The following is a 13,914-nucleotide window of genomic DNA, read 5'->3' on the forward strand; positions in this document are numbered from 1 at the left end:
ATATAGGGAATCATTGAAGCATGACTGGAGCGCCCTCCCCCCTTAGGTCAGTCAGTGCCCCCTCCCCCCCCCCCATTAGGAAAAGTTCTGGATCCGCCACTGTATTGGAATTGAAAACGTTTATATGCCGTCGTCTTGCACTGTTTCTTAATTAGTTTTAGTTGTATTAGATGGTTTATAAGTATATAGGTTCATTCATGCAGTTGATATCAGCAATACCATGTAACGCTTTGAAGACTTGATTCATGTCGATTCTGTAGATATTCGAAGGTTGGCAATCCCAATGAACATATAATCTATCTTCTTAACTTAAATGATTTATATCCTCAACTAGTAAAGTAGTCCTAGCTACTTTGGACATATTCCTATTTACGAATATCCGCTTTTTTAAGGTTTGTAGATCGGACGCATGTAGCATATGTTGCAAGTGGACGAACCGGCTATTGGCGTATAGACTATACATCTATTGTTCGTCCAATGTTAGAATATGATACCTGCGTCTTATATATATATAGAGAGAATATAAGAACATTGTGTTCATTCATGTAGTCGAAGAAATAATGAATTATAGATATAAAACTATCTGTGTTTTATTAACAACACCTCTTAGATAAAGTAATACAGTTGTCTGAATCTTGTAACAGGGTGTATTAACGTAAGATAAATTACGCTTGAGATGTAAAGTCCGGCGCTGAGAATTTAAACTCCAGCTCATCAATTATAAAGTCTAGCGCTGTAGATATATAAAAAGTCTCGCTCGATTTTACACCTTTGGCGCTTGGCTTTCGTCTAAATTGCTTGACTGCAAATCTAAATGGCTACACTTTACATCGTCAGCGGTAAAATATAAATCCTCAGTGCTAGACTACATTTCCAGTGCTTAATTGACTTTGAATCTACAGCGGCGCGCTACACTTTATATTTCCAGAACTATATACTTTGAAAAAAACCCACAATTCTCTTTATATTTATATACGAGACCAACAAGGATCCGTAAGACTAGTGTTCAAATGTATTTATAAAATGACGAAATATATTTATAAACTGATATATGTTTTTGTTTTTATTTAAGACTGATGATATATCAATCTTAAGTTCATGTACTTATTGGTGTGATAAGAAATACATATACTTAGTGCTACATGTATCCACACCAAACGTATCAAAACATGATTTTAATGATTGTTAAAGCCAACAAACAAAGTTTCTCAACGTGTGTGATCTTTCTACGCATATCATTCAAATCTATATGCGCAATGATTATCAAATCATATCAAAATTTAAATTATTATCTTTCATTGCCGATAAATGAATGTTTACTATCTAAATAAAATATGCACACATGTATCGTAATGTTTACTGTCCATAGTTGAATATGGACGAAAACGAACCTCTCATTAATAAATCTGGTGATAAAACTATTATAATATATACCCGACGATGGTGGGTTTTAGCAATATTTTCATTGAATTGTTTTATGCAAGCCATAATTTGGAATACATGGGGACCAATTGCACAGTCAGCAAAAGAAGTATTTGGTTGGGACGACGGACAACTTGGAATGCTTCCTAACTGGGGAAACATTGGATTTATAGCTACTGTAATTTTTGCCAGTTATATCATGGACGAAAAAGGTATATAATTTATAATTCGTTTTAAAGACTAAGTCTAGTACTTTCTTGTTAAAATGGCACAACTTCGTTAGTATATACCACGTACGCACTATGAGTCTACCATCGGATTAAAATTGCATATATTTGAAGGAATTGCTCATATACTTGTGGTACCAATGTATGATGTCAAACCAATGTTTGTTTTTCTACTATCACATGACAAGAATGTTTATATCAGAATACATGTATTATACAAACAGGGCCTCTAAAATGACCCCACATTGCTTATTTGTTGACTTAACATATAAGGATAGAACGCTACACCAAAAGGGTTTTGTTATGTGTCTCAATAAAAAAACATCGATTGATGCTCAGTTACAACAAACATATTGTATTCTATAAAGATTCAATAAAACTGGACCTTTAAACAAATAAAATTTCATCAAAAACCTTTAACTATTTGGGTTTAACTTATCATAAACATATTATAAATTCAAAGTTTATGACAGCATGTTCGTTCGTTGACTTTAACTGAAAAAAATATATGTCTATAAATATTTATCAGAATAAAGCATATATATATATTTTCGAGATAATGTGTAGTAATTTAGTTAAACAATATATATATATTCTGTGTGCTCAAATAGTAGATCGTCAAAAGTAATTTTAAAAATCTTCGTTATTCTACTTCTCATGTGCATAAAGTGTGTAACTAAGCGAACAAATAATTGCTAAGGTAAAGAATTTGAAGGTAAATAAGTCAAGACTATTGTAATGTTTTACTTACATTTTGTATACTCTACAGGTTTGAGAATATCGTGTGTGGTGTGCTCAGGATTGATATCAGCGGGAGCCGCATTAAGATGCATTACGAGCATCCCGAAATACGCTACATGGTAATTAAAATAGAGATAAGTTTCTTCCGTGTTTTTTCCACTTTTTTCATGCACATTAATGGCGAGACCAAATTAACAATCAATGCAATATTTTGGTCCTGCAAAAGAGAGATACTAAAGGGACATTCAAACTAATAAGTTGAAAATAAACTGCAATGAAAGTTGACCGGCATGAAGGTCAGTCAACCATTGAGATCTAAAAAATCATAAAAAATTCAACTTAATACAATTATTCAGTCTATGAATTATACTTTGTCTCAATAAATAGGTTAATCAACACTTCAGCCATACTGAATGGTATTGCTGGAACGGTTTTCTTTGCTGGACCGGCGTTGATAGCATCTGTATGGTTTCCATTAGACCAGCGAGCAACAGCGACAGCGATTGGCTCATTCTTCAATTATGCTGGAGTTGCTGTTGGGTTTGTTATTGGTATATAGAATGAAATTCAAAACAGTGTGGTTGTGGCCATTGATTGACACATTAAATTCATCCATTGACTGGGACAATTTAGGTGAACGTTTGTATGTAACGACCACTGCTCACTATGTACTTTTTAAAGACACTTAAACTATGGGGTCAACAAAGGTCAAATGGCCACAGCCACACTGTTTTGAATTTCATTCTAATTGTATTGATATAAAGCTTTAATTTCATTTGTTCGACGTAAATTGCCAGTATGATTTTTTTCCTGAAATACATATTCTTCATTGCTTTAGGTAAGCAGATTTGTTTAAATATCATATTTGATTTTTTTTAATTCTATTTTATTTCTCAATATAAGCATTTGGTATTACTTGATACTTCAGTAACGAAAAGTAAAGTCTGTAAAGAAATGAATAACACGATAGGAATAATCATTTTGTATTTTTGATGCATACAGTTACATTTGTATTTATTAATCATCAAATTGCTATAATCTTAATATTTTCTAATTATTGAAATGCCTTCAATCTTATTGTAACTGTATTTTATAGGCCCTCAATTAGTGTCTGCTCCAAAATATAACCACTCTAGTGCTACCGGACCAAGTCAAAGGTAGGTAAACATCTTTTAAAATGTGTTCAAACATCACCAACTGAAGAACGATGTACAATGTATGATATACTCTTAATTAATGACGAAAGTACTATTTCGGTACGATGTCAGATTTTACAGGACATTATATTTAAGAATTATTACCATTCACAAAGAACACAATGGTACACATCTGTTGTAACGTAGGCGCCTTTTTGTTTATTTGTCTATTGAAGTGATTGAGCTTTAAAATTCATGAATTTAGAGTTGTCTTTCTTTTGTCGTAGAATATAATGAATTTAAAACAAACTTGATTAAAAACTTGGAAACATCATCATGGGATAATAAGCTGTAACAAATTTTAACAAATTTAACAGTCAAAAAAGCAATCAATATTACGTACACGAATATTGTATATATGTTGTATCTGGAACATAATAGTTCCAAGTTTTTTCACTTTACAATGGCTTTGAGAGTTCTATTTGAAAGTCAATCCAAATATCCATATTAAAATCAACTAAAGTTGTACGTTTCACTTTGATTTGTACAACATAACTTCCTTTGGAACTTTTTTGTTTGTTTGTTTGAAAAAATGAACTTGAAAAAAATGATATGTTTATGTGCATACACTTCTTTTGTTGTAGTAACGATTTAACAACTGCTTCATACGACAACCACACGAGTATGTATTAAATATATACGACTTATTATTTTCGTAAATAAATTATTATGTTTAGGTTACTGTCTAGATAAAGAGCAACAGAAATATCGTTTTAGTTGTAAGTATATTGTACAGTCGTACGCGAAACAAAATATAATTTGTCGCATTATATTCTTTTTGAAAGAGCAATAACTAATCAAAGGCCGAACAAATAATAATTCTAATGCAATTTGGATGTAACAATTTTTTTCATTGGCTAAAAGTTGCCGTCAAATCCACAGTTGACCAGTCGTAACTAAGGAGGGACCCGCCATTTTGAATTGATAAATCAACAAATGTTCGATTACTACTATATAATCGAAAATAAAACAACAGCTACCTCGAATTCGCCGTTTTAATGTAATTTTATCCGAATTTGAAGCGTACAGGTAAAATAATAAACTCCAGTTTGTAAGTTTTCATTTGTATGACGTCACGTTTAGGGAGCTACCATTTGATTTTTATGGGGGGGCTAGGATGAAAAATTTTGTCCTGCATTTTTTTTTAGCTGTAATCTCTGTCCTGCCTTTTTATTTTTCACTCTGTTCAGTCCTGCCTTTTTTTTTTAGTTTATCCTGACTTTTTTTTACCTAAATTGTCGTCCTGACTTTTTTTTTTTGCAAGTGTCTCATCCTGCCTTTTTTTTTACTCTAAACTCCTGTCCTGCCTATTTTTTTCAAATTTCATCCTAGCCCCCCCATAAAAATCAAATGGTAGCTCCCTTAGCCATGACGTCTTTGTGCCAAAATCATTCATGAAGTTTCGCGGATTTTTTTTATTTGACAAATTTAGACATTTTTTCAAGTTTTATCGCATTTTTTCTTTTCGTAATGCATTAGAATCGGAATAACAGTACTGTAGTTGAAGAGTTGCCACCGTCAATTTTGATTTGACGGTGGCAACTCTTCAACTACAGTACTGTTATTCCTTAAATAAACAGCTGCGTCATGAGCGCATGATACGCACGTCGTCTTGTGTGTGAATTTTTATGCAATAATCATAAATAGTTTCTGACATACGGCGCGACATGTGAAACCCCCCTTTTTTATTACAAAAAACTCAATAACTCTAAAATAAAATTTTGAACCATCACCAAAAAGTATACAGATCTTTAGATTAATATAACTAAGGAGTGTAAAGTTTTAAGCAATAATCATAAATCGTTTTTGAGATACATCCCTGTTTTAGTTACAGTTTTATTCTTATTTTCACCAAAACGTATACAGATCGTTTGACCATTATAAGAAACAACAATGGTAAGTTTCGTGAAATTTGGATAAGTCATTCTCAAGTTACGGTGCGACAGACAGACGGACAGACGAAATTTTGACGGGCGTATAAAAATGTTACAATGATCAATAAGGTGAATTTTTGCAGATATACTTGTTTTACTTTTTCTGATCATCTTCAATCTAACTATATTTTCAGCACTTCTGAATTATTCACAATTACAGACTGAGACAATGTGGCTAATGTATTACGGTAAGTTATCTGCAGTTCTGGAAAGATGAAGTTGGATTTTTATTTTTCTGAATGTTTGGCTAACAAGCAATGATATCAGTATGGTATTATATTATCCTCATCTTTCCTTTTCGTTATTGTAACATCATTAACGTACGAACAAACTGTTTGGATCACTACATTTAGATATCGAGCTAATATTTCTGTATGTAGTAATACATTTTTGTTTTGATCAAGTTTCGTGCATTGAGGGTAAAATTCTCTCATATAATTTTGTGATGTTTTGTGAACAGTTTGTTTTACATGGAACTAATGCGTCCCGAATGCATATTTCACCAAACAGGGAATGTAACTTTATTTATGGTAAATTTAAACCATCGTGAATTGCATTTTCAATTTAGACAATGCCTTAAAACAAGTTTAACCTACCAAGTAATGTGACGGTATGGCGATGTTATAACAACAATAATGATACACGAACTACGATGCAATGTAAAGACGTTGCCAAAACGAAAAAGACAACTTCAACGTTACAGGACAGTGAACCTATTCAGATTCAGGGTTGTATTTTTATGTACAAACTGGAAAGAAATCCGGAAGATACTAATAACGTAATTTCCCTCAACAATTTTTATAACACGACTGCAATATGTAATCAACATCTTAATATCAAGCTATGAATATTTCATTTCAGAGTGTATGGCTGCAGGTGCCCTTTTTATAGCTGGTTTGATATACTTCCCTAATAAACCACCAACCCCTCCTAGTTATACTGCTTCTGTCAAGAGGATAGAATATGCAAATGCTTTAGGCAAAATTATAAGGTAAGATTTACAATGTCAATAAAAAACGAAAAAAAACCTCATTTTATTATGCGTCTGTAGATCTATTGGATTTAACTCGTCAGGAACGCTCAAAGACGATTGTTTGAAGGCCAATGATGTGTAACAAGTTATAACAACCGAAACAGTTGAAGATCTACAGAATAATGGTTTTCCAAATGAATAAGATAACAAGTTTTGTCGCCTGCTTACCAATTATAATAGATGAACGATTTCTGTATAATTATATGACTTCTTTCTATTTTAAAAGTCTATGTTTTTAAAAGTCTGAACATAGAATACTTGTTTGTGGTAGCAATGATTTGATATTGCTCTTCATTCGTTATTACAAAACAAAATACATTGTCCGTTATTATCAGAAAACAATAATAAATGTCACAACTGTAAAAATTTGTAGAACGAAATTCGAATTGTAGGAACTTGAAAATACTGAAAATATTTATCTTTTGTAAATATTACAAAAAAATATTGTTTTATGGTTAACTTATAATTCATATTTTCAATACAGCTTCTTTTTAAGACTAAATCACAAAAACAAACCGGTTTTTTTTACGAAATGTTTCAATTATTTTTCCATAGGAGTGGTCCTGTATGGTTAATCTCACTAGCTTACGCATTACCTGCGGGTGTTTATGGTGTTTGGGGTTCAGTATTAGATGTTATTCTTAATCCAGTTGGTGTTAGCCAGGCAAGTATTTCTTTCAATAGTGGTGTCACCGTGTGCTATGTTCAGTGATCTTCAGTGTGATTACATTTTAAACCATAGCCTTTGATCTTTCCCCCTATTTTTGCTTCGCGATAGCAATACTCAGATGAGCAGGGGTTTTATTAATTAATGATATGATTTCCGAGTTCATGTTTTTCAAATTCCCTTCATTAGGTACGCATGCGACGAAAAGTGAGGAAAAAATGTAACGTTTTGAGAACACAAACACAGAATAGGCCTATCTAGAAAAAGCCAAGACAACCACCTAAGTCTCCTAAGTGAGTTTCAATTTTAGTTTAACCCTGGACGTGTTAATTATGAAAACGTTCAGTAAGTTGATTGGAATTTTAAATGCAAATATAAAATAGACTTTGTTGTCTATTTTTTTTTTTATTCTATTGCAATTGATAAGAATAAGCAAATCCATTTTCTTCAAATTCCTGAATCAAGTATATCAATATTTTCTGCGATATGTCAAAAAGGGGTGTTCCATTAAATTGATTTGATTTAATCTGCTAAACTTTTTAAGCCGTCACTGTGTTCCTCCGAACATGATACATAATCCTGAAATAACACGAGCCATTATTCAAAAACATTCATTTATACCCAAATACATGTAGTCTGAACGTTCAAAAATGACACCTGAATCAGATCATCGCAATAATTTTCAACAACTAAATATTTCAGACAGAAGTAGGATGGATTGGTTTCTTTGCTACAATGGCTGGATGCTTTGGAAGTTTAGTTATTGCAAGGTTTGTTTTCAAGTTTACGTTTATTTGAAACTCGTTTTTTTTTTACTTTTAAGATTAACACAGAAATACAAGGATAATATTAGAAAATAAAAATATAATGTTTAGAAATACAAGTATAATGTTACGAAATACAAGTATAATGTTACGAAATACAAGTATAATGTTACGAAATACAAGTATAATGTTTAGAACGGCAAGTATAATGTTACGAAATACAAGTATGATGTAAAAAATTACAATGCACAATGTTTAAAAAACTTAAAATAGTAGTTTAGTAGATAATCGTTTAGCCATGGGAAAGATGTTATTTTTTTTTTGTTTCGTACTATAAAAGAGCTAGGGACGAAAGACACCTGAGGGATAGTCAAACCCATAGACCGAAAATTAACTGACAACGCCATGGCTTTAAAAAAAAACCTAAACAGACACATACTAATAGAGAAGACACTACATAGAAAACTAAAGACTAAGCAACACGAAACTGTGATCTCAGGTGCTCCGGAAGAGTAAACAAATTCTGCTCCACATGTGGCACCCGTCGTATTGCTTATGTTATTACAATAGTGTCGCATAATTTAAATGTAGAATCGTTTGTAGTCCTGAAACAAGTTTGAATCTAAAATATGTTGATTCGGATCCGATGCACTTGATAAGCTCGGTTTACTCCTGGTTTGCCCACTTTTAATTCTACCAATTATCTATTAGTAAAGAAAACAAAAAAGACAAAAGGTTTAATGAGCATACAATTGTATAGTCTGTTCCAACTTAGGTATATAGATTGTAAGTGTTTTCTATATATTCAGGTTTTTTTTTAGAAAAATTATTTAAAGAATCAAATATTTTTTCTCAATAATTTAATATAAATTCATTCAATTCATTCAACATACATACATGCACACAACAAATAACAAACAAATGATATTCAGTTACACAAATGTCTTTATAGTTCTGAATGATTTTCATGATATAAAGACATTACTACAAGATCTCTTTTATTGCAAACATAATTTAATAAATTAATCAATTTTATAAATGCATTGCATAAGGAAATATGTAAAATGAGGAGAAATACAATCTTTAATTTATATATACACCAAAAGACGCATAACATTATATTTACAAAGTCACAATTTACAATAGTTCACTTCATTGTTCAGTTCAAATATAGAGAAGATGGGATGCTGCGTCAGAGTAATCTACCACGTTGATGAGTCCTTGTTGGTATCGGTCTTTCAGTAGTTGGAGTCTGATGTCTTTTACTCTGTATTGTCGTCTTTTTGGTGGAAGGCTCTTGTTGCATACTGGATAAAGTTGCATTCTGTTAGTGCCTGTGTCTTCCTTCAGTAGCTCAATGATATTGTAGATGATTGGGTGGGCATGTTTGAGTCTCTTTTAAGTCTGTTGTGCCATCCTTCCCGGTGACTTGTGGTGGGGGTCCTTCTGTGTAATGGTGATTCCATAGAAAGCGGTAGCTTTCAATCCAGAACTATGTCATGTATTCTGTAAATGAAGTTGTAGCGGGTATGTTTTCAGCTTCTCCAATAGCCAAACATCCTCAACAAGGTGGGGTGGAACAAGAGGTAGTACTGCGGCCTCTCGTATCAGTTTAGTTATGTATTCATTTTCTTTATAATAGGACTGTAGTCCATATTTCTGTGCCTATTGCCAAATACACGGGTTGAAGTTGAAGATACAGCCTTTCACATTTACCCCTGCCACACTGTTCGTGTCGCGTTGTTGGTTGCTGTCTCATAGTCAATAAATAGTCGTCATGGTTGAAGTTCTAACTGGTGTTGTTAGCATTCATGATTATTAATTGAAAGATAAAAATTGGGTTTTTTTTGTGTTTTTTTTTTTAAGAAAATGCTATCTTGGTTGCAGATTACTGTTCAATTTGTTTCATATTTATAGCTTTGCTACTGAACAGTTGCATTTATATTCTAGTTGTTAGAATTAATTTGATATTTTTGTATTAAATTTCAGAACAATGTATTTTATTAAGCTTTAAAAACAATTTAAGTTGATTAACGTCAAAGATATTCAAATGAGATTTATTCTAATAAATCTTTAATTTCATTCTTTTATTTTTTACTTTTTTTCATATGTACCAATAATTAAAACTGTTTGGTGATAAATTGGAATAATAATTCATTTTCAGTGCACATTTTTCTTATTCATTTTATAAATAAAAATACATTTTCCTTCTAAAGATATATAAAATATAGAAAACTTTTGCACATTTTCCTTAATTTAATAGCAGAATATAATATTCTTTTAAAAATTTACAGGTAAAATAAAAGGTAAAAATCATGACTATCATTCAGAAATAAACTATAATTGTTAAAACAACAATTCCCTCTATGTTTACATATACATGTAATTAAAAGTGGGCAAACCAGGATGACACCATGAGCTCTTATGCATGGGAGAATCATACGATAAACGTGAATCCAAAATTTGTCGATTCGCTTTTGGTCAAATCTCGTGAATACTTTTTCAAGAAGAATAGCCTTTGACAAATTTTCTTTTGTTTTTTGATGCGTTTTGTTATTTGATTTTGCCATGTGGTTGTGGACTTTCCGAATTGATTTTCCTCTGAGTTCAGTATTTTTGTGATTTTACTTTTGGCAAACGTATAATCTTTTTATTTTCAGGTTTGCTGATCTATTTATGAAACACATGAAGTTATTCTTAGTCTGTTTATATATATTTGGTGGAGGATCATATGTTTGGTTCACTTTGATCTGCACAAAGATAATTCCGTACTCTTTAGGTAATGCATTAATTTATGAAAAGAAAGGTAAGGTAAATTTACATCATCAGCAGGATCATCATTTGTCACACCTAATTGAGCTTCGGATAACATTAAGTTATCATAAAAAACAAATAAGTTAAAATTCTTATTCAAAAAATCATTAAAACTGAGGGCACTGGACTCTTAATAGCTTGTTTGTTTTCAAAAATTTGTATATATTTATTGTGTTAATACATGTTGGTCACTGACTGTAAAGTTTTTACGACAATAACATATTTGATTTGATTTGATTTGATCCAATTTTTTAGAATCATATTCAAAACAGTGTGGCTGTGGCCATTGATTGACGACCTTAATTATCCCGTTGACTGGGACAGATTAGGTGAACGTTTGTCTGTAACGACCACTGCTCACTACTTACTTATTATAGAATTTAAACTGTGGGGTCACCAAAGGTTCTTAACGCCTTCAATAATAAAATAATTCGAAAAATTAATCAGGAATAACCTTTATGTTTTGATTTATTTTATTGATATAAATCATAACATCGTGTTGTTCCTGATTAATTTTTCGAATAACTTCATTTAGGTGTTGAAAACCTTTGGTGACCCCAGAGTTTAAGTGTCTTTAACAAGTACATAGTGAGCAGTGGTCGTTACAGACAAACGTTCACATAATCTGTCCCAGTCAATGGGATAATTTAGGTCGTCAATCAATGGCCACAGCCACACTGTTTTGAATATGATTCTATTTGATTTTTAAAGTGCAATGATATCTTTAACTGCATATTATTTTTACTACAGAAGATTTCGCTGAATAAGGATAAAATAATGAATCAAAAACCTCCGGAAACCTATTGAAAGTAAAACGATACATTTTTTCCCCATACAGACTGATTCAATTTGCTTTTGGTAGACTTTCACTGCGAAAACTCGTGAAATAAGTAATAACTATAATAAGTACAACTCAATTTTGACAATTTGAAACTCTGAGTTTCAACAAGAAAAGAAGAAGAAATACAGAGAGCGAAGTAACTGCTTCCTTGACTCACAAACGTATAAGCTATACATGTATAACAATGCGTATTTCAACTACTTGTGCTACTTTAAAGCTACTCTATTTATGTTTCTATTGCTTGAATGATAACTTTTTTTATGAACATTTTTTGCCTATCTTTCAGTTCAGATTTATATATCTTGTATTATTGGCTGTATATTTCTAAATGGAGGCATACCATTATTTTACGAACTATCTTGTGAAGTATCATATCCCATAGCAGAAGGAATAACGGGTGCTTTTCTTACTCTACTTAATAACTCATTTGGTGTTATGTTTTTGTTAGCACTACAGATTCCAAATATAGGTAAATAATTATATATATAAATAGTATATATGCAATATGTTTATTTATAATTGTTTACTAGAATGTTTGAGTCTTTGACAAAAATGTAAATTGCGTCTTATTTTTCATTAAAATCAAACTAAAAGTGAAACTAAAATACCGAACTCAAAAAGTGTAAAAACTGACAAAATCAAAAGATATGCATCAAAGGAGTAACAACTGTCATATTCTGCACTTGGTTTATGCATTTCCTTAGAAAATAATGGGTTAAACCTGGTTTTATAGCTAACCGAACCTCCTACTTGTATGACTGTTGTTGACAGTCCCGATCAATTAACAAAATCGTGTGTGCACCCCTAACAACCACAAAATGTCAATTTGACATCAACTTGGATTCAGCAGTCAAAACTGTATAAACATACATTCTAGACATACAACACATCTGACCAAAACATTCGAACATACATAAAGTAATCCATTAGCATGAGGCCGTTATTATTTCACTCGTTTTATGGGTGTGCACAGACAAAAGGACAAATACACATTTTTCTATATAATATATAACTTCTTGAAATACTGTATACGAATTTCTTTTCAATTTCAAGAAATAGAACATAATTTTGAAAAGTACAAAATGTATTACAATAATGGTATACGTCTTGGTTCAGTAAACATTTGTTAAAATTTAATTTGACAGATTTTAAAAGGGATATTTTTTAAGAAAAAGGTGCATAAAAAAGAGACTTAATTCATAATATAAAGCCCATCGAAACGATCAAGATGATATGAAATAGATAAACAGTTCATTCATGCTTATAATATTTTCTAGAATATTCTAATCACGTGAAGTGACAACCAACAACTTTGGAACGCCAACAAAAAAAAATCAAATATAATAAATCGAAATAAAACGTTTAACCCTTCATGACAAAAGAACTCTGCATGAGAATGCTGCAAATTACGTTTCAAAAGAAACTTAAACAAAACAGTGTTATTGAATATAATGTATCTTTGACTTGTTTTCACAAATGACTGAGACGATGACACTGTTAGTTGAGTTTTCCTCCCCTAGGGCATCCTCAGCTAATTAGTAATCACTTTTGTGTTGACATTGTTGGAGAAACCTAACAAAGAAGAATGTATAAGCATAACACATAATTATTATAAATATTAAACGTAATATCTGAAATATTATATTGATTAACAGGAACATCTTGGATGAATTGGACATTGTTAGGTAGTATAGCTGTTGGACTGTTATTTATGTTTGCATTCCCTGAATCATATGGTAGAACTGACTTAGATATGGAAATAGATATTCCAGCTCCAACTGAAGAGGAAAAGTCTATTGTTTTTATACCAAACGGTTCAAATAAAATCATAGTGAATGACGATATTTTAACAACTACTCATGATATAGCATCAACATGACGTCAACAATTGATATTATCATCTTAATTTATTACTATTGCAATACTATTTTAGTAATTTTGTATTTGTATCTCCATATACTTACATAATAATAGCTCTACCTCACATTGAATTAGAACTGTTTACTCCTAATTTCACACAAGAACTATGAATTGTAGACGTCTTACTCAAAATACACATAGGATGAATTATTGACTTAAAAATGACACAGTTCAACTATCTCTCAAAATAGCAAATATTAATAAAAACCCTGACAACATACACACTTTTAGTGCAAACAGCCAGCATAATGAGAGCATTCAAATTGTATGAAGAATTATCCGGAAATGCTATGCACCTTTTATGCAAGTAAATACTAAAATATAAATGACAAAGTTCAACTATCTCCTTGAAGAG

General features: G+C 31.4%; 2 protein-coding genes across 3 annotated transcripts in view; one reads left to right on the forward strand and one right to left on the reverse strand.

Moving 5' to 3' along the window:
• LOC143062766 (amino acid transporter heavy chain SLC3A1-like) overlaps positions 1–13,914 on the reverse strand; it is a 387,949-nt gene that overhangs the window by 272,528 nt on the left and 101,507 nt on the right. The gene's annotated exons all lie outside the window — the stretch shown is intronic.
• On the forward strand, positions 1,321–13,623 carry LOC143062756 (solute carrier family 49 member 4 homolog). Of its 2 annotated transcripts, none has more exons than XM_076234525.1 (12): positions 1,321–1,634; positions 2,419–2,509; positions 2,778–2,941; positions 3,487–3,547; positions 4,171–4,208; positions 5,655–5,708; positions 6,382–6,511; positions 7,109–7,221; positions 7,927–7,990; positions 10,645–10,763; positions 11,926–12,108; positions 13,295–13,623. In XM_076234525.1, exons 1-12 carry the CDS (start codon positions 1,376–1,378, stop codon positions 13,516–13,518), a joined length of 1,500 nt encoding a protein of 499 aa, XP_076090640.1. In that variant the 5' UTR covers positions 1,321–1,375; the 3' UTR covers positions 13,519–13,623. The 2 variants fall into 2 exon arrangements, with proteins under 2 accessions (XP_076090640.1, XP_076090641.1); XM_076234526.1 differs by having other exon boundaries at positions 7,109–7,217; positions 7,923–7,990.

Source organism: Mytilus galloprovincialis, chromosome 2, assembly GCF_965363235.1.
Source record: "Mytilus galloprovincialis chromosome 2, xbMytGall1.hap1.1, whole genome shotgun sequence".
Classification (NCBI taxonomy): domain Eukaryota; kingdom Metazoa; phylum Mollusca; class Bivalvia; order Mytilida; family Mytilidae; genus Mytilus; species Mytilus galloprovincialis.

What these genes read in the sequence shown, in the direction of transcription:
- LOC143062756 (XM_076234525.1), top strand. Translation starts at nt 1,376, where the DNA reads ATGGACGAAAACGAACCTCTCATTAATAAATCTGGTGATAAAACTATT. An exon ending in TTATATCATGGACGAAAAAG is followed by an intron (nt 1,635 to 2,418) that starts GTATATAATTTA and finishes TATACTCTACAG; the next exon opens with GTTTGAGAATATCGTGTGTG. An exon ending in GGAAGTTTAGTTATTGCAAG is followed by an intron (nt 7,991 to 10,644) that starts GTTTGTTTTCAA and finishes TTTTATTTTCAG; the next exon opens with GTTTGCTGATCTATTTATGA.